Source organism: Mustela putorius, unplaced genomic scaffold, assembly GCF_011764305.1.
Source record: "Mustela putorius furo isolate JIRA1106 unplaced genomic scaffold, ASM1176430v1.1 tig00003937_pilon_pilon_pilon, whole genome shotgun sequence".
Classification (NCBI taxonomy): Eukaryota; Metazoa; Chordata; class Mammalia; order Carnivora; family Mustelidae; genus Mustela; species Mustela putorius.
Genome location: NW_025422082.1, coordinates 3261306 through 3286042, shown reverse-complemented (window position 1 = coordinate 3286042; position 24737 = coordinate 3261306). Strand labels below are relative to the sequence as shown.

At 55.0% G+C, this 24737-nt stretch overlaps 1 protein-coding gene across 3 annotated transcripts in view; it reads left to right on the top strand.

Moving 5' to 3' along the window:
- Positions 1–24737, top strand: part of BIN3 (bridging integrator 3) — a 42734-nt gene that overhangs the window by 17055 nt on the left and 942 nt on the right. The window contains exons 2-8 of one of the 3 annotated variants that reach the window (XM_004763286.3): positions 3935–3983; positions 10933–10973; positions 11386–11447; positions 14664–14800; positions 15346–15386; positions 21629–21770; positions 21986–22120. In XM_004763286.3, coding sequence (XP_004763343.1) covers positions 3935–3983; positions 10933–10973; positions 11386–11447; positions 14664–14800; positions 15346–15386; positions 21629–21770; positions 21986–22120 — 607 coding nt within the window. Of the gene's footprint in view, positions 1–3934; positions 3984–10932; positions 10974–11385; positions 11448–14663; positions 14801–15345; positions 15387–21628; positions 21771–21985; positions 22121–24737 lie in introns of those variants that run through there. The other 2 variants (XM_013061797.2, XM_045069488.1) reach the window with 2 other exon arrangements.

The window sequence follows — 24737 nt, the reverse complement described above, 5'->3', positions numbered from 1 at the left end:
GTAAAATAAATTCAGGTGAATTTTTATAGGGGTGGAGAGGACGGTTCTTTCTCAATGAGACACCAAAAGAAGACATCGTAAAGGGAAAAGATCTGGTAGATTTGACTTGCGACTGATCAGAAGCTTCTGTACATTAAACACACATACACAAGAGGGAAAGGCAAATACTATGCCAGAAAAAAGTCCTGATAAACAGGCCAAAGGGCTAGTGTTAAGATGGAAACCATTTCAGTCTTTTAAAAAATGCTGTCTCAATCTGCCTCTAGGGCAATTTGGCAAATGTATCAAAGTCTTGGGCATGTCTGTATCCTTTGACCCAGGGATTCTGACGCTAAGAATTTATCCTATGTGACTAATCTTTGATGTATGCAAAGATTTCGCTATTAAGAGTTTTTTTTTCTTAATATAGAGGAAAAAATTGAAACAGTTGAAATGACCACCAGTAAGTGATGAGGGGCACAAAAATAAAATGGTGAATGAAATACTAGATAGCCCTTATAAATCAGCCTGATGGCAACCGCATCCTGGCATAGGAAAGTCTTCGTGGTATGTTTCTTTTGTTCTTTAAAAGTTATGTAAATGTGCATATATACCCATGTACATGTGTGTACACAGATTCAGGGTGTTACTGTTTATTCTTCTGTGTCTGTGTGTTCTTTGTGTCTTCCGTGTTTTCCAAGTATTTGACACTGATCAGGTGTTATTTTTGTAGTCAAGGAAAAAACAAGGGTTTTTGTTGTTTTGTTTTGTTTTTGTTGTTTTATTTGAAAAATATGGAAAGTGCAAAGAAGAAAACAGTAATCACACTCACACCACCCCACATTAACCACTACTAACATTTGGCATATTTGCTTCAGATTTTTTTTCTTTCTGCAAACTTTTAAAATATAATTAACACCAAAACATTAGCCTTGGTTATCTTTAGATATGAGACTGTGAGCTATGTTTTGGGTTTTTTTCTTCTTCTTTTTTTCCTCTCTCTCTGTCTCACTCTCTCCCATTCTCTGCCTCCTTCCCTCCCTCTCATACTTTCCTATATTTCCCAAGTTTTCTCTGATGATTGTATTTTACTTTTAAAGGGATAAACTTTAATTAACCATAAAAGGCCAACTATTTTCAAATGCCAAATTTTAGACATTTAAAAGAAGGCATGCAAGGTTTTGGACTTGAGAAGAGCTTTGATGCAGCTGGGAGAAGGGAAGGCATCCCGTATGTAGTGGGTGAGGGGGGGTGGCCATATGTCCCAATTGCCTTGGACAGTCCAAGTCTTATACCTGTTGTCCTGACGACATTATTGGTGACATTTTGCACGTAGTTGACGTGGTACACATAACCTGTCATTTGTGCAGACGGAGCCAGTCAGCACAGCCTCCTTCCTCCCGGCAACACTGCTCTCTTCATTTCTTGTGTTTCCGGTCTTCTAAAAACCAAGGGGCCCCTTTGAAATTCCATAGTATGTTGAGGTTAGGTAGTTTAAGCAGATGATTTTTCTTAGTTCCTTCAAAGAAATCTAACAAATTCACGTGAAAGTGTAGTAAACCATGAGTAGCGGAGCAAGAGAAGGGAATTGTTTACTCCTGCTCAGTTGTATGAACCAGCAGCATGAACCTGGGCGAGTCACTGGACCTCTCCATATTGGCTCTCCCATCTACAAAATGAGAGGGTTGAACTGGAACAATTTCTATGGTAACTTGCAATTCTAAAAATACTGTGATTCCAAATTAAGATTTAGAGAGGCTGTGGCACCACAAGTAATAGCATCTAAGTTCCTAATTTCTTTGTAGCTGGTTCTGTAGTACTAGACTCCCAGTTAGCATTATTTCGAAGACAACTGTGCGAATTCTGGAGAATTCTCATCTGGCTCCCATGTTCCTGCAACAAAGATTCAGTTCAGAATTCAGTGTTTTTGGTTTTTTTTTTTTTTTTTTTTAAGATTTTCTATTTATTTTACATAGAGAGATCACAAGTAGGCAGAGAGGCAGGCAGAGAGAGAAGGGGGAAGCAGTCTCCCTGCTGAGCAGAGAGCCCGATGCGGGGCTCGATCCCAGGACCCTGGGATCCCAGAACCCTGGGATCAGACCTGAGCCGAAGGCAGAGGCCTTAACCCACTGAGCCACCCAGGTGCCACTAGAATTCAAGTTTTAGATGGGCTGAAGGGACCCTCTAGTCCATCTCCTTGGTTTTAGAGTTTAAGAAACTGAGCTCTAGAGAGCTCATGATTTGTCCACAAAACAAATCAGAGGCAGAGAGCAGGCTCTCTGATTCCCGGTCTAGAGCTTGTTAGACCACAGCGTGCTTCGCGTGGAGCAGAGTCAATCTTTTCTCAATGCCACCAGGACCTCATTTGCACTGTCACCAAAATGGCCCTTGAGGGCAGTTGTTCGCTGGCCAAAACCATTGTGTCAGTCAACTCTGATCCCTAATTTTGGGGAGAGTTACCAGGGGGCAAGAGGAGGGGATTCCGGAGCTGTGCTCCCCTAACCTCAGTACTTCAGAGCTGTAAGACAGGAAAGAGCAATTCTTTACTCTCATTTTCAGTTCCAGCGCTTACCTTCCCTCCGCTAATTATAGAGCTGCCCGATTATTTGTTTACAGAAGCCACGTGAGTCAGCCAGCCCCAAAGGGTTAACGCTCCCAAATTACCGGGCTGGGTTAACAATAAACAGGATGTCCTCCAGAAATTAAATTTAAACCACTGTGACTCAGGCCAGCCCATCCTCTCAACTGGCTTGTTGTCTGGGGTTATTATCGGTGGTTAATTATACCATTGGGTTTAGCAACAGTGTTGGTCAGTTTGGGCCAAGAGAAAGCAGGCTTGGGCAGAAGGGGGTGCGGAGGCAAAGGGCAGGTGAATGGGTGGAAGCGGGAGGTTTGAAGGGGAGCACTGAAAGGAGGGGGAGTGGCATTGTCCCCTCAGGGCTCTCCTGCTGTGGCCCTGCACCTGAGCTGATCCCAGGAGCACTTAACTCCCTGTTAGCTGAGCGGGGAGAAGTGGGTTCGGGGACTTTCGTTTCTCCAGCCATGGACACTGGCTGTGTTTGCCTCTGGCCTGGGCACGCTTTTCAGAATCGGAGAATCAAAATTCTCAGCACCTCAAGGCAGCTTCTGAATTACCCGGTTTGACCCTGTCCTTTCACAGAGTACGAAGTGAATCGCTGGGATCCTCCTTACCTGCAGGAGGGTGGCCGGCTCGGAGGCAGAGGCAGAGGCAGCAGTGGTGGGTTGCTTTAGACCCTAGACCTTGACCTTCCTTCTGTTATGCCAAACTGTCGTTGGTTTCCAAGTGGGGAACCTGCAGGGCAGAGCATCCCAGCAGGGTCAGCACAGACTTGGGCTAGGCTCAGAGTCCTCTACGAATTAACCACGGCTCACTTTTGTCAGTTCTTACCGGGAATGACCCAGCCTGGCTGGTCCTTCATGCCCCTGTAGCTTGTCATCCCTCTCCAGCCACAGCAGCCACTCTGTAGGGCTACTGTTTGTCCCTTGTAGCGAAGTAGTGAAGCCCCTAAGGCAGATGAGAAGTGCTGCTCGTGGTGTTTTTTTAAACGCTGGTTTTCAAGGCTGATCGCTACCCCGGTGAACCTGTAATTTCTGACTTTACAGCTCCTCAGGACGCAGATATACAGTGACTGTGAGCTGATCGGTGTCTCCCCTTTCCCGCCCCCACCCCTGCAATGCAGCTGCACACCGGACTCTTGCTAGAAGAGATGCTCTGGGGCAGAAGGTGGTGCCCACGACTCCCAGCTGACGCTCCAGAGCCTGGCACTCCGGAGCCCGGCCTGGCTACCGCCGGCTCTAGCCCCACGGGGTGTGCCGCACAGGGGCTGGGAGCAAGCCGCTGCAGGAGGACAGCAGCTTACACTTCCATCAGTGCTTTTCAACCACATCCCTCCCCATCTCTCCTAAAAGCCCCCTTTGTCTCTTTCTCTCATAGGATTCCTTTCAAGATTGGGCAGCCCAAGAAACAGATTGTCCCCAAAACAGTGAGTAACCGATTCTTTCATTCTGAAGCTCAGTCTCTCTCACGTGTCCTTTACAGAGAACCAGAACTTTGATTCAGCTCATCGTGGGCCTGAGAGGGCTGTGCCCAGGCTGCCTTCCTCCCAGCCGTGTCACTCTAGAACCTCACCTAGACTGGGGTTTGTGGGGACCTCCTAGCCTGGGACATTTTCCTTCTCCAGATCAGCCTGGGCTCCTCCCCATCATCCTTGGGTGGGTCAAGGAGGTAGGTGACAGGTGAGGAGGAATCTGTGGCTCCTGTAGGGCCCATCTCTATGATCTAGCTTGTAGTCTGTGCTTCCCTAAGAGGGCTCCTGAAACGTAGGCCCCCGCTGAGGACATGTCCCAAACCTTTATCTCCAGCCAGTCAAGCTGTGTGAGGGTCAGGAAGCTTCTCTGGGGAGGTCCCTTTCTCTCCACTGCTAAAGGCATCTTGGCAAGGACCCAGAGTCTGCGGGAGGGCATGAGTGAATCCTACCTCCTTGAGAGTCTGCGGGTTTTGTTTTCTTTGTTTGTTTGTTTGTTTTTAAAGATTTTATTTATTTATTTGACACAGAGAGAGAGATCACGAGTAGGCAGAGAGAGAGGGGGAAGCAGGCTCCCTGCAGAGCAGGTAGCCCGATGCAGGCCTAGATCCCAGGATCCTGAGATCATGACCTGAGCCAAAGGCAGAGGCTTAACCCGCTGAGCCACCCAGGTGTCCTTAGAGGCTGGGTTTTTATCCCTATTTTATCCCCAGAATGGGAGAGGAATCACAGATTCTTAGAAAGTTAGAGGTGGAAGCCCTTAGTGATCATCCCATCCAACCTGATATTTCTGGTGAGAAAACCAAGGCCCATGAAGTCACAGTGACTTGGAGCCTCTGTTCCATACACATTCCATTCCTTTGGGCTGCCTTCTTCAGGCTGTGAAGGTCTTCCAAGGTTGGGGAATTCTGGTAAAGAATGGTCTCTTGAACCCCCTATCCCACAAATTGGAGCCAGCTCTGGGTCTCACTGTGGGGAAGCATTACTACACACCGCCTCTCCTTGTGCCCAGCACTGTTGGCCTGCTGGAGCGCCTGACGGGCCTCCTTGGCTTCACAGCCTCAGCCCTGCTTGGCTAGGACTCAGGACTACAGGAAAGCTACCGCGGCAGTTTGGCAAGAAGGGAAGTTCAGCACACATCTGACCAATGGCTCAGTCTTTGGAAAATCCGAAGTCAGGCCACTTAAAAGGAAGTGCGCCTGCGTTTCTCTTTCAAGTGAGGCAGGCCGAGGACAGACGGCACTTTACCTCCCATGCAGAGGCTGGCCATCTGTGGAGGCCCTCAGCTGAAGCACAGAGAATCTGGGCGTGCAAGTGTTGGGCTCTAGCCGGCTACAGGAAGTGGGAAGGTGTGGCTTTGAGTCTCCAGAGTTTAATCCAGGGCAGATCTGAAAGGGAAGTGGTTTTTTGAGAAGGGCCCTTTATTCCCCACACTCACTACCAAAACACAAACAGACAAACAGAAAACTCTCCCGACACCCTTACCTCTATGGAGATAGCCATTGTTCTCCATAGAAAAATACAGGCTACAATTTGCTTTCTAGCTTCTTTACCAGAGGCTCTTTTTTGACAGATCTCTGGGTCTTTTAATCTGAGGAGTGGCGAGGTCTCCCCAGAGGAAGGACAGGTACAATCCCAGTGCCGGCAGATGGCTTTACAGACAGGCTGGCGGATGAGCCCCTGGCCTGCTTCTCCTGCGCCTCATGGGGGTCTTGTTTGAGATAGAACTGTGGTCCTTTGACTTCGGGAATCTGCTCCCCCAGACAAACTGGGCATCAACTAGTGATTAAGAAGCCGGATTTGGGAGGTTTCCTGCCTGGATTCCCACCGCTCTGCCATGTGCTGTGTGTGATGACCGTAGACAAGGCCCTTACCCTCTCTGAGCCTTGCTTTCCTCCTTCGTAAGTGCAGACGATCCTGGTACTCATGCCGTTGACGTATTCAGAGTGTTATGTAAGGTCACGCGTATGAAGCACTGAACACAGCGTCTGACACATAACGAGCCCTCAAGAAATGTCAACTCCATGATGGGAAGACAGTTTCTTTTTTTTTTTTTTTAAAGATTTTATTTATTTATTTGACAGAGAGAGATCACAGTAGGAGAGAGGAAGGGAAGAGATCACACAGAGAGAGGAAGGGAAGCAGGCCCCCTGCTGAGCAGAGAGCCCGATGCGGGACTCGATCCCAGGACCCTGAGATCATGACCTAAGCTGAAGGCAGCGGCTTAACCCACTGAGCCACCCAGGCGCCCGGGAAGACAGTTTCTAAACTCCTGGGGATGCAGCCTGTCCCGAGAGCAGCCGGATCCCCTAGTGGGGCAGGGAGGAAATGGTCGGCCGGGCCTTTGATGTCTCCCAAGGAACCAGAGCCATGTTAGGGCTTGGAAGAGAGTTCTATGCTCCCTCAACTCCCCAGAGGCACTGAAGTATGAAGAGTGAGAGCCTGCCCCTTTGGGTCTCTTTCTCCGCCACACAGGCCCCCTCCAGGCTCCCACAACAGGCCGGGCCCAGGCCATTATGGCAGCTGCCTGCACATGGTGGGAACACCCTGCTGGTCTTACCCGGGCTCTGTCAGAGAGCGGCAAACATGGCTGCCTGCTGACGGGAAGTCCTGGTGCCCCATCATGGGCAGAAACGCTCACATTATCTTCAGGGAGTTTCAGGAGGTTTTTGGCTCAAGGCACCCAGCTGCCGACACAAAGGAAGCACTGTGCGGTGCTCACACTCTTCTCCTGTGTCCAGGTCCTTAACTCGAGTTCCGTTATTGTCAGGGCTCAGGCTGGGGTAGTGTGTTCTCGGCAGGGGCTGGCCACGGCCCTGGAAGGGGCAGGACGGGCGCCCCCACACCCCCCAGTCCCAGCCTTCGGCTTAGCCCCCTCCTGCCCCTCCATCCCGAAGGCAACTGGAGCAGCTTGGCGTGGGGGAGGGAAGCAGCTCCTCCCTCTGCAACCGGGCAGGATGGACGCCATCTCTGAAGCAGTTAGCCTGGGTCACCACAGGCAGGAAGGCGCCCTCTCCGACTCTCAGCTGGGGCGGCGCTCCACAGCCTCAAGGCAGAACACTGGCCAGGTCGCCATGTCGAGCCTTCCCTGGAGGGAGATTGTCCCTTGCCAAGCAGAGAGTCTCTCAGCCGCATTTAATCATGTTGCGACATCCCTGGGAAAGCTGCTTCCCCCGCCCCCAGCACCCCTCAGAAAGAGGCTTCTTAGAACGCCTGCATGCCCTCCGCCCCAGCTCCGACCTGGCACAGTGCGGCTCAGGTGCCGGAGGCCCGGCCCTGCCTACCCATCTCCCTTTTCCCTTCACAAGTGGCAGTTTGGGTGGGAGCTCAGCCCCCTTATTCCCTTCACAAATCCTGACTCTTGCTCCGTGTTAACCCTGACCCCAGGCCAGTGGCAGGGAGAGCGGGGAACAGCACCCAAAGCTGTGAGCATGCGGTGAGCAGCCTACGGTGGGGTGCTCAGTCCCCCTGCACTAACCTCGCCGGCCCGGCCCACCCTGACCCTCTGACAGTCTGCACATGTGTTTACATTCACATTGTTGACTTGGGGCCAGTCACCTCTTTGGCAGAAGCATCAAGCATTCAAAGATGTTCAGATCTCTTGTGTTTGGCTCTTCCCTCAGAGTGGATAGACCTTGGACTGAGACTCGAGTGTGTCTCTCTATTCCCTTAGCCATTGTCTGAGGGGTCAGAATCCTGGTGGTGTTGCCTTGGCTCTTTCCCCCAGGGGAGGAGAGGGATCTTGAGACCATCGAGCTGTCAGAGCAAGCCACACCTGGCTACCAGAAGCAGAGGAGGGAAACGTTCATGGACATCGCAGGTGGCCACGTGGCCTTGAGCAGAGGCCAAAGGAGCCAGCCCTACCCCAACCTAGTTGTCAGCTGCCAGCATGAGACCTCGTTTCTCAGCAACCAGAGTGATCCAGCCCAGCTGGAACCCCACCGTCACTCACTCTCTGTGCAAGTCCAAGCAGTCCCGGCCAGGGGAACCAGGTGCTCTGCACCATCCCACACACACATCAGCACATGTGGGGATTGCAAAAGAGGGTGCTGGGAGCCAAAGCCATAGCTCCGGTGGGTCAGGCTTCTCCGTACCCGCCTCCCCTCCAGGAGCACCGATTCCGTGTTCTTGATCTTCGGGAGGGCTGGATTCTGACCAAGACCTCCTTCATTTAATTTCTTTCTTTTGGGGAAAAAAGGCTTTTTGTATGTGAAGACTTTGCTTAGTCGTCACATCCTACAGAGTAAGAGAGGGGATGTGTCTTGTGAAGGAAGGCCCCGGTGCAACCCCCAGGCACACGATCCAGGCTTAGCTGAAGGTCTGGCTATCAGCTGACTCCATGCTATGTGCTGCCTGTCCTCCCAGCTGAGGGGTTAGGGTCCAGTCTGCACCCCACGACTGCTCTGGGCCTCCCAGCGCCCCTGCGTGTAGGAGAGGAGCAAGGAGACACCATCAGCAGGCCAGGCACCGGGCTCGGCACAGGCTACTAGGGGATCCTTCAAGCCAGCCAGCAGGCCCGACACCGCTAAAAAGCAGCAGCCACCGGCAGTCTTCACAGGGAAAGCCCAACCAGAGTGATCCCGTTCCGCTAGGAAAGAAACCCAGACTCAGAACGTTAGGTAGTATTTTTCATGCTGCACAGCTGGTATCAGAGTTCAGGTCTCATCCATCTTTGCTCACTCCTATCCCCCACCATCCTCGGTGGCACTGCCAGAGAAAGGGCTAGACTGCCACAGTGCGGACTTGCTGGGCCAGGGCCAGGCCCCCCACCCCAGAACAAAGCCCCCGCCTGCCATCTCACCAAATGCTCTTCAGGCTTTGGCTGAGACTTTGATTCCTGCCCCACTACACATCCCCCGGGATAGGTGGCACGTGAAGCTTTTGTCAGGAATATATGCTTTCATGGGTGTGAATATTGAATTTCTCTAGAGCAGCTTTTATTGGATCATAAGGAAGGTGATGATGAACATGTCAGGTTCCTGGGTGGAGAGAGAGCGGGGCAGGGGGTCTGCTGAAAAGAGAGCAAAGACTTACCGGAGAGAGGGAAACCAGTGGTGAATTTTACTTCACAGTTTTGTGTCAGGTCCCAGATGCTGGGTGCATAAAGTAAGAAGAGACCCCGAGCTCCTACCTCACAACTTGACAGTTCAGATGAGGAAAGTGAGGTATGTCCATGCAAGGGCAGAGACACGTTGTCATGGTGTAGGTCCCTGGCTAGGCAGGTTCTCCAGTGTGTGGCCCTGCCCCCAGTTGGGGCTGCACATGTACACTTGTATATTGAATCTGTGCCATCTCTCCCACCAGTTCCCACGTCTGGTCTGTTCACCAGCAGAGCCCTCACACCTGGCAGAATATGTTGCACTTAATAGTTGCTCAGTAAATGTTTGTGGGGTTAACGAATGCTATTTTCAAAGCAGAGGACGGTGCTGAGTTTGGAGTCTGAATTCCACCTTCCTTTGCCACCGACCAGCCCTGCATCCTCCCGAAAATCACCCCCCCACACCTCTGGGCTTTGTTCCCCTCACTTGTAACAGGAAATAATTGGCCCAAATACTGTTCTGCCATTCTGGGATTATGTTGAGTTTACCCAAATGCACAGGAAGAGTATGGGGTCTGTGGGACTCCCCAATGCTTCACGGGGCACTGTGACAGAAGAGTGTGTTGATGAAGAACAGTGGGGCCTTGACACTTTGCACAGTTTCCCTCTCCGTGAGCTTCAGCCAGTCTGCCGGGAGATTGAGAAGCAGGGTTCAGGGCTCACACTGGCAGGAGTCTCTGGGAGCAGCCAAGAAGGCATCTTTCTTAGGTCATGACTTTAATTCATCAGCAAATACCTTTTCCCCATTCTCAGAATGCCAGGTAAGAGCCCAGGCCTTGGAGCCAGGCCACCCGTGTCCCCATCCCGGCTCTGCCACTCTCTAGTGGTGTGATCATACGCGGTTTGCTTTGCCTCTGTCTGAGGGAGTTCCTGAGTACAGGGGGGTAATGAGTACCTCTGCCTCCTCCAGCTGTGGAGGAGCAGCTGTGGCCAGGAGCACGAGGTGAGCACCCTGAGAGCATGGAGCACCTCAGCCCAGAGGCTCAGCAAGCTGTCCAAGGAGCTGGTCCTGCGCATGTGGAAAGGAAGGAGGAGAGGTCTCAGTCCCTTCCTTGTGGCTCACAGATGTCATCTGCATCACAGGCCACTCTCCTAAGGGACCATAGCCAGGGCCCCGGTGGACAGATGAGGACATTCAGGTGTAGGTGTGCGGGTGGCTTTCTTGACTTCCCTGACGTGGAGGCAGCAGAATTGGGACCAGGACTCACGCTCACCTGATGTAAATGTTGCTGGCATCGGGGAAATCGGTTAACTTATGAAGAGTTTTAAGAGAGCATTGCCTAAGCCAGGAGTAACAATTTGCGCTGGGAACATTCCAGCACACAGAGTGGAGACAGGAGCTTTCTGGATCCACCCCGAAACACCTTGAACTTTGAAGGTCGCAGGAGGTAGGCCCTGTAAGGAAACCGGTAGTGGAGCAGCAGGGGACCGCCTGCTTCCCCGCTGGGCTGCCTGAGTCTCAATCACATTCTGAGCACCTCACTTGCCCCACGAGGGGTTGTGGGGGGTGGGGAGAGGGAACACAGCCCGGTGCCTTGCGCCCTGTGGTGGCAGAACAGAGCCACAATCTGCTGCTACTTGCCAGGCTGGCCTATGTGGGAGGGGAGTCTTTTGCCCTAAATCAAACACTTAATTAATTCGGGAACACAGGGATACTGTGTCGTTAACGATCTGCCAGTGCTTGTGTGGACTGGACGGGGTGGTTCTCCGCAGCCCCGGGGAGGGCGTGCGGGGAGTTTCAGCTGGCTGGCAGATTTTTTCCAGTGTGTTGTCATTTCTCCGATGATTGAGTTATCTCTTTGGTTACAGGTGGAGAGAGATTTTGAGAGGGAGTATGGAAAACTCCAGCAGTGAGTGTCAAATCCCAGAAGGATGGGGGGTTGGGGGGAGAAGGGCAGGAGCCTCCCGCCAGGTCTCAGCTCCAACAGGACTCCTCCTGGCACTGCCAACAGCAGGGCCGCTCCTCTGTCCCACCAGCAGCCCAGGAGCCGAGGGCAGCTCAGTTCACAGACTGCCAGAAATTCTCCCCCAGCTGATAGCTGTGTGAGAGTCGTTAACTCTTAGCCTTTGGGTTCTTGGCCTCGCACAGAGCTGGCAGTGGCCCTCCCATTGGTAGGACAGATCCCCGCGCTACAGGGGCCCCTGCTTCTCCTGGCAGGCGGTCCAGAGCGTCAGGTTGGGCTTAGCTCAGGTAGATGGGAAGGAAGGGGCTGAAGCAAGCTGGCGGTGCCAGGTGCCCAGGACCATGCCCCTGCCTTGCAGGCTGGAGGAGCAGACCAGGAGGCTGCAGAAGGACATGAAGAAGAGCACCGATGCTGACCTGGGTAGGTGGCGTATCCCTAAGCCAGGCCTAGCCTGGGGATATAGGTGGACCTCCGGCCCTCTGTCACATGCGGCTTGGCTCCCGAGGTCTGTGCACAGGGCCAGATGCTGCTGCTCATCCCCAGGACGCAGGTGGGTCTGGACACGACTGCCCCGGCACCTCCAGGCTATGTGCGCAGTGGGCCAAGGGTCTGCCCCGTCTTTTTGTTTTGTGGGTAGCTCCAGGTTGCCTGGGTGGAATCTTTGTTCATAGATCACCACTGCCTTTCCAGTACAGGAGAGGCTGTGATAGGGCACCTGGGTGGCTTAGTTGGTTAAGCATCTACCTTCAGTTCAGGGTCCTGGGATCAGAGTCCCGCATTGGGCTCCCTGCTCAGTGGGGAGTCTGCTTCTCCCTGTGCCTCTGCCTGTTGCTCCCCCTACTTGTACTCTTTCTATATATCAAGTAAATAAATAAAATCCATATTTTTTTCTAAGAAATTTATTTATATGACAGAGAGCACAAGCAAGCAGAGTAGCAGGTAGAGGGAGAAGGAGAAGCAGTCTCCCCACTGAGCAAGGAGCCAGATGTGGGGCTCGATCGCAGGACCTTGGGAACATGACCCAAGCCGAAGACAGTAGCTTAACCAACTGAGCCACTCAGGCGCCCTAGGAAATAAAATCTTAAAAAAAAAAGAAAGAGAGAGAGAGAGAGAGGCTGTGACTTACTGCTTCCTTTCCTGGGTGCTTCTCCCAACAACCACAGGGTCGGAGCACAGATGAAGGGAAGCTAGTGTTTTCAGAGTGAGCGGCTCTAGAAGCAGTGGAATGTCAGAGACCCATGAAGTGGATAGCATGGTTTTCTAATAAAGAAATCAGGATAAACGGAGGACCCCTGGAGCCCGGAGTCGAGAGCAGAGTCTCTGGACAGAGACTGAAATAGCGGCGCCCCAGCCCCGCCCAAGGCCTGCACCCCACAGCCGGTGCTGCTGCAGCTGGTCCAGGGACCCCATTTTGAGAACTGCTTCTCCAGATGGTTGAGGGGAATCAAATTTCCTGATCTTAGGGTCTCCTCAACTGCCTCGACAAGATCCAAAATCCCATCCCGCGTGCCCAGGCAAGTCCACCTGCATGTGACCAGTCTTTGTTGACTATTACATTCTGAGGGTGCATCAGGGCTCCAGAGACCTATGTGGCGTCTAAGACCCCCCCTTTAAAGTTCAAAGACCGCCAGGCTCCCAGTTTGTGCTGGGCTGGCCACACCCTCCCAGTCCCTAAGAGTGGGGGCCCAGCAGCGCTCACAGAGGCCCGTGAGGACTCCCGGGGTCGGGGGAATTCCATGCTGTTAATTAACTTCAGAAGGTCTGGATGATTCGAACAGAGACAAAGGCAGGAAGTGTGAACGTTTCAGGAGAGAAAAGGAAAATTGGGAAGAAAGTCTTCCCCCATTCCAACTTTTCAGGGTTTTTTCTTCAAATATTTAAAAAAAAAAAAAATTAGTGGAAGAAATTTTTCAAACACGTTTCCAGTTTTGTCTGAGGCTTTATCCTTTCATTATACCGTCTGAGGTCATCTCATAATCCAGGCAGGTTCCACATGATGTCTGCTCCTAAGCCTGCAAAGTCACTTCACAGCTTCGAAAGAGGGTTTTTTGCTCCATTGCTTTAACATTTCTGGGAGGTCTGCTTTCCTGGGCTTCTCCCATACTTTGCCCCTTTGCTGGGTGAAGGCAGCAAGCTCTCAGGTTCGAGAAAAAACCAGGACAAAAAACCTCTTCATAGGCATGTGGAGGGGCCCGAGGGAAGAGGGGCCCCCCTGGTGGGCTTCTCTTTCTCCCCTTCCTCAAGGCGGGCTGGGGTTGGCCTTAGGGATGCTCCCTCCTTAGATGCAGGGGCCAGGCGAGGCCACATCTGTCATGAACTGGAGTGACCCTTCTTTCATCCATGCAAAGACGTTTTTTCACATTTAATAACATCTCTGAAATCAAGACACCATGGCACTTGATAGCGTTTAGTTGGCACTTTTGTCCTTTCCTAATGGTCTGTGCGGTAACGATGTATCTTGCGATTGCTAGCATCTTAAATTCATGGCATGAAATAGTAATATATTCAGAAACTTATTTTCCCCTGAGACCTTGAAACTGGCACAGACAGTATGGAGCAGGCCGGGCCCTTCTCCGGTCTCTCGTCCTGCCCCTGTAGAATTTTTTTTTACAAGTAATGGAGACCTAAAAACTTGTCTGGGACCAAGAACCCCAGAGCTGCTGATAGAGCTCCCTCCGAGGCCCTGTGATCTCCGGGCTCCCCATATGTCACACAGGGTGTCAGAACATATGGACAAGGCTACAGAGGGGCAGTGGTCTCCGTGCATGGGGAAATTACCTTGGACAGCATAAGCAGATACCCTGGCAGAGCCTGTGGGGCCCAACCACAGTGTCTCCAGGCCTGGTCAAGCAGTGGACGGGAGGCAGGTGCCTGGAGGCGGGGCCTGGCTCGGCACTTGTTGCTGTCTGACCTGTAGGCCATTTTGAGCTCTTCTGAGCCTCACCTGCCTCATCTGGGAAATGGAGCCAAAATACACCACCCCAGATGTCTCCTGGGTTGTTGGAGCCCTGAATGAAATGGGGGTGGGGGGAGTAGTGGGGTGGAACCCATTGACAGCTTTGGAGTTCTTGGTCTGGTACAGGTTTTTAAGGCTCCATTGTTGGGAGACACAATGAGAGAGGGAACACAAGCAGGGGGAGTGGAAGAGAAAGAAGCAGGCTTCCCACCAAGTAGGGCATCCAGTGCAGGACCCAATCCCAGGACTCCGGGATCATGACCTGAACTGAAGGCAGATGCTTAACGACTGAACCACCCAGGCACTCCTAAGAGTTTCTTTAAAATGCACGTTCTTGGATTCCAGACTTATTGAATGAGAATCTGTAGAGCTAGAAATAAGTATTTTTTTATAGCTTCCCACCCAAATGATTCTGTTAAAATCTAGAGTTCAGAAAATTAAGTCATTGCAAAAGGTAAAGCCTCTCAAAAGAATTACCCAGAGTGGCATCCAATGGTCAGGAACAGTCACCGGACAGTAAGGACTTGTGACTCATGCTCTCTGGTACTCCAAAGCTTTTATGGTGTGCAGCCTGGGGGAGGTCAGGGTATGGCCCCTGGACTGCAGGAGGACGGGGTTCCTGGCAACAAGACCTTGAAGCCTGTCCCTTCCCAGGTTCACTGAGCTTTGACCTCTTACAGCCATGTCCAAGTCTGCCGTGAAGATATCCTTGGACTTGCTCTCCAATCCCCTCTGCGAGCAAGACCAGGACTTCCTGAACATGGTGACAGCTCTGGACACGGCCATGAAGCGGATGGATGCCTTCAACCAGGAAAAGGTAAGTGGGGTCTCTCCTGCCTTCTCACGGCTTCTGTGTGGGTGGAGTGCCTATGTGGAGTCCTTAATGGGCTTGGTCTTCTCTTTGGCCGCCTTCAAGCCCTCTGAGGCCCGAGTGTTGCAAGCCCTGGGAGCTCTTTCCCAGCCCTGCCTCAGCCCTGGTTGCTTCCCATGGTTCACTCACCGTGAGAGCTGCGCACGCCTGCAGCCCCTTTCCCTCGCTATTGTTGCCCACCCGGCCTCCCCACGGAGCAGGGCTGCAGTGGGCAAGCGGGAGGACACCTGACCTGAAACCAGAACCAGAACAGTACTCCCTGCTGCCCTCAGGCGTCCTGGGCGTCAGCTCACTGCAGCAGCAGAGTTGGGGTGCCCCACCTGCCAGTCCCGCCCCAGTCCCCCCAGCCTGGGTCTCGTCCCTGCCCGGGGTTCTCAGCAGAGCCCCGAGGCTGCTTTTCTCTTCTCAGGAACCTGGCTGGAGCCTCCCGTTTGAGGAAGAGTCTGACTTCCCCTCGGTGTTGATGTCTTTGGGTTTTTTGCTCTTAACAGGTGAACCAGATTCAAAAGACTGTGATTGAACCCTTAAAAAAGTAAGTAAAGGTCGTCTGGGGACCACAGGCCTCAGAGACCTGGGCTCAGGGCACTTATTGGAAAGGCAGGCCCACTGGCCAGTTGGTGGCCAGATAGCGTCTCTAGCAGCCTGTTTCCAGATGCACACGGGGCTGACCAGAATCACAACAGGGACACCAGCCTCGGGCCCCGTGGTCCCCGGGGGTGGTTCGTGTGGTGGCTCCAGAGCGCGCGCACCTGGCCCTGGTGCGCCCAGTGACCACGAGGCACTTCCGATCTGCCGCGCCGGACGACCTCTGCTCTGGTGGTCACTTGGCCATTTTCCCCTTTGTTCCTGGTGGAGAAGCAGAGGGCCCGGAGCTTGCTGCGTTGGGCGAGCAGAGATCTCAGCCGGCCCTCTGTGGGGATGGGCAGGGCCTTTCATCTCCCCGCCACGCTGGGAGAGCAGCTGCCTGGAGCGTTCGGCTTTTGAAATGTGGGGGTGGCTGCACATGGGGAAGGGCGCAGCAGCGGGGTCCTGCCTGGGAAGGTCCCCTAACTCGTGACCTGTCAGGGTCAAAAGTTCTTCTGTAAGACTCATTTTCTCTCCGGCAGGCCCTGGGCAGTGATCAGACGGGCCTATTCCCTGAGTCCCCAGAGGGGGTGGGCAGGAGGAGCATTGCCTTGAAGCTCCCGGATCACTTCATCTTCCCCCCCAGCCTCTCCCAAACTGCCTCTGACCTAGAAAGGCTCCCGCTCCAGCCCGGCAGCTGCACTTTATTACCTCTCCTGTGGTGGTCCCTGGCAGCTGCCTCACCAGGCCCGGGTAATGAGGCTCTGCTAATTACCATTAGGCCTGGACCGGGGCCCGGAGGGAGACGAAGAGAACAGGTTTTGGTCCTCCAGCCCCTGGCGTTGGGGCTCTGGAGCTCTTCGCTCCCTGTTCGGGTCCAAGGGGTGGGGTTAGGGAAAGCTGTTTCTAGGCCTGGGCTGTCTGGAGGCTCGGCCTGCGTGGGAAGAGATTTTTCCCTGCATCCCCCATTCCTTCCCTGAACCCCGGCCCTCTGTCCCTTGCTCGGCCCCGGGTCGCAGGGTCCCATGAGGAACTGGGTGCCGAGGAGGCTGGTGGCTTGGGAGGGAGGTGTCAGCAGGAGCTCCATTGCTGGCAGCCTTCTGACCGGGTCTCTGGGACCGAGGGTCGACAACTGGATGGGAAGGACCAGGGGCCGCCACTGAGGCTGCCATGGACACCCACGGCTAGCAGAGCTAGGCAGGGGACACCAGCTCAGAGAACAAGGGGACTGACTCCCATCTCGATTTCACAACCAAGGAGGCGGCCTTGAAATCTGATGCCTGGCTTCTAGAGCCAAATGGAGAGAAATCCCGGCTGCTTCCCACCGCCCCAGCAGCCCACCACCTGCCAGGAAGGTGGGTGAGCAGCACAGTGGGCGGGCACCATCTCCGCAGCAGATCCGCTGACCTCTGCCTGAGCCTCCCAGGCCTGCCTGCCTCCCTGGCAGGCTCCTCCATCCCAGCGCCGACATGCGATCTCCCCTAACCACATAAAACCGGCAATGCCTGTTGCCGCCTCTTGCCAGGAGAGACGCTCCCAGGGACCCCGGTACCGGAAACAGGAAACTGCAGCTTTCCTGTCCTCCAATGAAGAACATCGCCACATGGCTGCCCGGCCGCCCCCAGTCTCCCCCCAGGGGGCTTGGCCTCTAATCCCCCAGTCTCTGGGCTGCGTTCACATGGTCGGATGGGGATGCTTTCAATTTCCCTTTCCTGGTGGGTGGAAGATCCCGGCTGTGTGGGCACGGATTGAGGAATGGCAGGCATTCCCCACCAGGGCCGGCTGCTCGCAGCCTACCTCCCAGCCGGCCTCTTTCTCCTTCCCCCTTTCCCTCCTCCCTCTCTCTGCCTCCTCACCCCATCACTTGGGGCTTGGGGGGGCAGTTTGGTTGAACCTTAGGACAGTCGTAGTCACCTGGGCAGAGCTTCAGTGACGGTGTGGCGTGGGCCCAGCCCAGTTCGTCCTTCTTGGAAGCGTAGACACAGCACAGATTTTAGGAGCTTGCGACCTAGGCGGATGCCAAAGTGGCACCCTCGGGAAGAAGGATCCGGATGGTCTGTAATCACCACGGTGGTGCTGTGCGGTGGGCGGGCCAGCATACCCGCAGCCCTGGCCAGGTCCCTGCTCCTCTGAGTCGGTTTTCCCATCTATCGAAGGGGAGGCCTGAAGTCCATCCCTGTGGTGGCTCGAGTCTGCGCTCAGGAGGAAGGGGACAGAGGCGGCTATGGGCTGAAGTGGTGGCCCGTGGTGGGTTGGGCTGCCTATGGAAAGTAGAGTCTGCCTGCGGGCCCTGGCCCAGGGCCTTCTGTGTTTGCAGTGTTCCCCGTGATCCCCGTCACCGCTAATTATCAGGGAAAGTGGGACACTGAGCAGAGGGGGTCCAGCTTTCCAGCCTTGTTTCTTAGTGGCAGCCCGGTGAAAGTGTGCACTTCTGGCCTCAGGGAGAGCCGGGTCCCCCACCTTTCCTGGTCAGCTGAAATCAGCAGGTACCCCTGAGCAGTCATGGGAGCAAGTCTGAGAAGGCCCAGGGAGCAGCCTGTGCCTACCCCACTTCCCTGCCCCCTTTCTTCCCTGACTTGAGGATGGAGGAGAGCACCAGACACTCCACACCTGGGGCCCTGGACCACTGCCATCCGGGCTCCTGGCCTTGCTCCCCAGCCTGGTGCCCACACTGCCCAGCGCAGGGAGCCGGCAGAGTCTCGCGTGTCATGTCCACGTAGTTAATGGGGGGGTGGGGCCTCACTGGGGCAGTAACCGGAACCAGGATTACAGAGCCCTGGGCCGCCACGTTTTTGTCTGCCACCTCAAATGCACTGTCTGGTCTCCCTGCCCGCCCTCAGTTCACCCACTTTAATGTAAGTAGGGCATGACACCTGCCTCTTCCCGCAAGGGAGTCCCGGAGCCCAGGGCCCAAAGCCACCCAGGTGGTAAGTGACTCCTAACCCGCCTGTGATGACCTAAGCCAGCTAAGCCTCCTGAGGCCTCTTGGTGTGACTGAGTGGTACCATCTTGGGTGGCAGAAGTTACCGTGGTAAAGAGATGTTTGGCTCTAACAGAGCAGTTGGGGCCAGTGTGCGCTGGGACCACTTCTTCCCCACAGGGAACAGGTGGTCTTGCTTCCAGAGACTGAGCCCCGTCTTGGAGGCACACCCACTCTTACACTTGGTGGGCCCTGAGGTTGCCTGGGATCGTGTGGACATCTGTAGTCCTGGCCCCATGCCTTGCTCCCTCCTTGGGGCCCGGGGCTTGGCCCCCCGTTGGGAGTCCTGTCTCCTTTATAAGCTGATCCAGTCCTTGCATGTAGTCGGTGTCTCTGGTGCCTTTGACACAGGAAGGCTCTGGGAACCGACCCCCAGTGACAACAAAGGACGAGCGGAAAGACAAGTGCTGCTGGGGTCAGAGGGTATCCAGAACTGCACCATCAACCAGTATGGTGGTCATCCCACCCAGCCCCCGAGACCGTGCCCCGCGTGCTGTGTTCATGCTGCTGCCCTCTTTCTAATAGAAAACGCTTCACCTGCTGCTTCCTGCTCCTCGTCCTGTCTGCGCCCACTCCCCCCAAGGCCACCTGCAGCACGGACAGCAGAGGCCCTGGCCCTGGGGCCACCTAGTCAAGTCAATTCTAATAAGAGAATGAGAGTGCCAGCAGTGGCCCCTGGTCTGGCTGGGGTGGAGGAGGAGGTGCTCTCTCTCTCAGGCTCCATTGCACCTGCTGCCTTGAGCCCCCACCTCTCAGCTGCTGGTCACCCTCCTAGGAAGGGAGAGGGGTTCACCTAGCCACTGAGACCCCATCAGAGAGCCCCTACCAGAGGCACAAATGGCGAGGCCAGTCCTTGCCGGTGATCTCATCTCTGCAGACCTACCATGGATTGGAGGGAGCGGGGGGACACCTTTGTCCTGGAGGTAGCCAGTCCCCACACCCAGTTTGCACAGCACCAAGGAGACCTCTTCTGCGGTCAGATCTGTCGTTCACTGTTGATTTGATGACTGATTGGTCTAAGGGCATGTCTTAGCCACTTTTAGCCTTTCCAGTGGGGTAGTGAGCCCATCAGCACTCCCCATTCATTAAAGGGATGCGTTTTAGTGCCCTTTCTTAGGGATAAGCCTTTTGTTCCACCAGAATCTCCTGCCAGCATCCCTTAGCCTTGGCTGGGAAATTCAGTGCTTTGGTCAAATTTATATTCTCTGTTCTCTGGCAAAAAAAAAAAAAAAAAAAAAAAAAAAAAAAAAAAAAAAAAAAAAAAAACATTATTCTGTGTCACAGGCACTCTTGACTTGATGAGGCTTTTTTTTTTTTTTTTTTTTTTAAGATTTCACTTATTTACTTGACAGAGACAGAGATCACAAGTAGGCAGAGAGGCAGGCAGAGAGAGAGGAGGAAGCAGGCTCCCTGCCTTGCAGAGAGCCCGATGCGGGGCTCGATCCCAGGACCCTGAGATCACGACCCGAGCGGAAGGCAGAGGCTTTAACCCACTGAGCCACCCAGGTGCCCCTGATGAGGCTTTTAAAAACCAAATTCATCTGGGGCACCTGGGTGGCTCAGTTGGTTAAGTGACTGCCTTCGGTTCAGGTCATGGGATCCTGGGATCGAGTCCCACATCGGGCTTGCTGCTCAGCAGAAGTCTGCTTCTCCCACTGACTTCCTCTTCTCTCATGCTCTCTCTCTTTCATTGTCTCTCTCTGCCTCTCAAATAAATAAATATTTTTTTAAAAAATTTATCTAACTAGAATTTTAAATAAAAAAGTGAAAAGAAAGAACCCCAAATTTGTGGGCATACCCCTTTGAGAGGCAGACTTGGAGAATCGTTCCTGATGTGGCATCCAGGCTATCTAATCGTGGCCTGGGAGCTACTGGGCACCCATGAAGGGGGGAGTCCCCGCCACGTGCTTCTGCCTCTGAGTTGCCCCCTCTGGGGCTAGCAGCCTCAAATAACCCCAGGGCTGCCACCACCCTTTACCTCGATTGCGGGGCCAGATCTGCTCGGGCTGCAGGCTTCCCCGGTTTACAGAGCAGACACCTGCCGCATCCCACAGCAGCGACAGCTCCCCCTGCCCTGCAGGCTTTGCATTCAGGGAAGCTGGCCTGTCCCCTCCTGTCCAGAACACCTGCTTGCAGGTTTCTTGGTCTTCAACACTTATTAATCAAGGGAAGGGCAGCATCCCTGCCTGGGATGCGGTCCTGCCCTCTGTCTATCTCACGATCTCCTTGCCCTTCCTGATTAAAGATGACACCTGTCGCAGAGATGATGCCCACAGGGGCCAAAGTGTCCACTGCCACTCTGTGTGAATGGCATGCTCCTCAGCCTTTCCCTGTGGTCCTTTGGAATGGTGGGTGGGGTGGGGGAGCCAGGCAGATGCCCTTAAGTTTTCCCCAAACATCTGGTTGGACGGTTGTCACCATTTCAGTGGGAGAACCAGAGGATTCCTACTTGTGCCATGGTCTGCTGATAGAAATAGGCTCAGACTAGGTTTTTTGTTTTTGTTTTTGTTTTAAAGACGCCACTTATTTATTTGATAGAGACACAGCGAGAGAGGGAGCACAAGCAGGGGGAGCAGGAGAGGGAGAAACAGACTTCCTGTCAAGCAGGGAGCCTGATGTGGGGCTCCATCCCAGGACCCTGGGATCATGACCTGAGCTGAAGACAGACACTTAATGACTGAGCCTCCCAGGTACCCCCCAGACTAGGTTTTGACTGTAGGTGGCACCTGCTAGCATCAGGATGAGGTGGTGGGGAGGTGCCAGAGAACTGGGACTCCTGAGCTCTCTGCTGCATGGTCACTACTTCATGGCAACCTTGGACGTGTCATGTTGTGTCTCTCTGGCCTCGGTTTTGATTGTTGTATGAAAGGAAGATGTTGGGCCAAGGAATGCGAGGAGTCTTCAGCTCTGCCGTTGTTCTGTTCTGGGTCTCTGCCATGGCCAGGGCCATGTGAGGCAGGCGGGGGAGGAGCAATGGCCGCGACAGTGGCTCCCAGCATTCCCACCCCCGTGGCTCATCTCGGGTCAGCAGGCTGACCCTCGGCCCTGCCTTCTTTCCCTCGGCCTGACCCCAGAGGCACCCTCAGTGGCAGGAGCTCATCCAGCGCCGGGGCCTCAGCTGGTGTGCTCGCGCCAAACCCCCAAGTGCACTCAGCAGGCACACGGGCTGTGCGCTTGGCAGCACCCCAAGCTGCTAAGCCACAGCTCGCAGAATGGCCTGTGTCCGACAGGTTCGGCAGTGTCTTCCCAAGCCTCAACATGGCCGTGAAGCGGCGGGAGCAGGCCTTGCAGGACTACCGGAGGCTGCAGGCCAAGGTGGAGAAGTACGAGGAGAAGGAGAAGACGGGGCCCGTGCTGGCCAAACTCCACCAGGTACCAAGGAAAGGGAGCAGTGGATATGGACAGTGGGCCCTGTGGGACCCTGCACCCAGGCCTCCTCCACCTGGGGACCGACTCCGGGGCTGTGGGAACAAGGCACAGATGTTCCAATGCTCCCCACCCACCTACCCCCAGCACACACATCGTGCCCCCAGCGTGGATGCCAGGTCAGCCACCAGGAGCCCTGACCCCGACGTCTTGCTTTCCAGGCCCGAGAAGAGCTGCGGCCTGTGCGGGACGACTTCGAGGCCAAGAACAAGCAGCTCCTGGATGAGATGCCGCGGTTCTATCACAGCCGGCTCGACTACTTCCAGCCCAGCTTTGAGGCCCTGATCCGAGCCCAGGTGAGGACGCTGCGGCACTCTTGCTCTGCAGGGAGCCAGTGCTGGGCTTTGTAGCGCCTCCCGGGCCGCCACCTGCAGCTGGAAGGGTGCTCGGCCGCTCTCCTCTCTGCTAAGATGGTGGCACTGCCACCCTGCCCCAGGCACGGCCTCCGGGGACCGCATCTGCTGGTGTTTGCTCCACTTCCTGACTTGGCTCCTCCATTGCTCTCTGCCCTGGGATGAGGTGCCTTTTTGTTGAACGGCTTTTCCCCCACGTCCTCTCCCTCCTGCCCCCCGGAGAAACAGGCCGCACTGTCAGTGCCCCCACTTTGGCAGGCAGGTTCTCAGCATGGCGTGCTCAGCCAGCCACAGAGGCCTACAGGGGGAAGGCACCTTGCTCAATACCCTGTGTCTGCACTTCCCCACTCTTTACTCCCCTTCATTAGGCAGGTACTGCAGGGTGGCCTGACGTCTAGCTGCCCCTGGAGGGGTGTCTGAACCCTGGGGAGGGCACCCAGCCATGGTGTGCCTTCCAGAACGGCAAGCTGGCCCCAGGCTGGGTGTGCGTGACAGTGTGGGAATAGCACCCTGGTCGGGCTGCTAGAGGATTGGACACAGGCTAAGACCCTGTCTCCCACTCCTCGGGTGTAAGGACACAGAATGTAGCACAGAGCTCCTGTCCTCCTCACCTGCCATTCAAGCCATTAGCAGGGATTTTTCTCCCCATTTGTAAGAGAAAATGTCAAGGTGCCAAAGCCAAGAGGTCTGCGCCAGGTGGGACCCCCAACCTGCGGCAGGAGCTCAGCACGCTGCTGCTTTTCCCTCAGTTCCCCGTCACTAGCAAAGCTCAAGGCTCAGCCACTTCCAGGCCACTTCTGCTTTTGGCCTGGGTGTCTGGCGCCCTCCAGTGGACACATTCATTCCTTGCAGTCAACAGGCACAGGCGCACCGAAGACGGGATTCCGCCTCCCCAGTTTACTGTCTTTGGACGCTACCCAAACGTATGGGGCTGCCCACCTGGGCTCCGAAACCCTGAGCAGGGTTGATGGTGGAGCTGGACCTTGTTAGTGACAATGTTCTGGGTCGCTAGGGAGAAATGAGGCAGAACATTGAACTTACACAAGTGAGGGGCTCTGCACCTGCCCCCAGAGCATTGCCCCTAGAGGTGAGGGCTTCCTTCCAGCAGTTCAGCCCTGGCCCCGTGGAGGAATGTGTTTAAGGAGACCCCTGCCTTCCCCGTCCTGCGCCACCACCGCCCCTGCTCCCCACCCCCACTCCGCCACGTGCTGCCTGCCCCCTCCATTCTATTCACAGTAGGACACTCCAGGGTGCCCAGAGGGGCAAAGGGTAGCCCTGTAACCAGGCAGTGGGGTGGCTGGGGGCTGTTTGCTGCCTCCTCGGCACCAGCCTCCCCCTCCCGAGGCTGTTGCTGCCATTAGTCACTAGAGAAGTGAGCATTCCCAGTGACTCAGCCTTCGCAGTGCGGCTCTGGGGCAGGGAGTGGGGGGCAGGGCGGGCCAGCCCCTGCCTTCCCCCAGCATGAGTTCAGGGCCATGGGCACACCTTCATTTAGCTCCCCCCTCCACACAGTGGATATCCAGCTGTGGGAGTGCGGGAGACACTCCCTCAGAAGCACCTGAGCCACAACCCTGTCCCCAAACTTGCTCTGCCTTGCCTTGCGGTACTAGCACTCTGGGCTCTCCCCAGAGACAGCTTGAAGCTGGAGGTGACATGACTTAGGGGTGTCCAAGTAGTGTTTTGAAGAGCATGAATCGTTTTCATTAAAGTAGGTGTTTGCCTTTGATCATGAGGTGGAGACTGAGGCAGAAGTGGCCCCTGGAAAAGGTGCTGGGTCTGAGCAGCTGGCGGCTGGCTGTGACCTGCTGGTGGGTCGCCCCCATGCGTCAGCTCGCCCGCACTCCCCTGCCATGCGGCTCTCCCGTCAGCCCTGATTCCACACATGCAGGCACGGGCAACGCGCTGGGCTCTGAGCCCTGCCTTCGGAGCCACACAGCCGAGGTAACGCTGAGTACGTGGTGCCACCTGTCGACAGCGGGACAGCTCAGGAAGTAACAGACGGCTAGGGAGGGTCCCCTTCCTCGCCTTTCCTTCTCAGATGGACTCCCGGAGCTCTGGGGGCCCGCCACACCCTTCCTCCTCTGGATGAAGGTGTCCGGCTTCTAGCTCCGCTAAAGCAGCGTCTAGTCAGTGCCTGCCTCCCTGGTTTTCCCAGGACCTGCCTAGGTGTCCTAGGGGCTAATTCCCCCACCCCGGCCTTGGGCCTCCTCCACCTCCCTGCACAGCACCCTCTGCCCCTCAGCTGCCTGGAAGGCTTGGAGGCAGAACCCCCTCCTTCACCTCACCAAGGACCCGCTGCTTCCCACCTCCTTTGACTTACTACCATCCTGGCTGCAGCAGTGGGTGTTCCTGAGGGGCTGGGGGCGACAGCTTCAGTCTCCCTGCTGGCCACACAGTTTCAGGAGACAGGCTGAGGGCAGGGGCAGTGATGGAGGGAGAAGTGGAAACCAGCCCCCTTCACTCAGCGTGGGTGCTCTGCTTGAGGGAACAGCAGCGTGCCAGCCTCTAGGATGTTCTCTGGCCCCTCCTGTCCTGCTGTGCCTAGTAGGGTGCAAGGCCA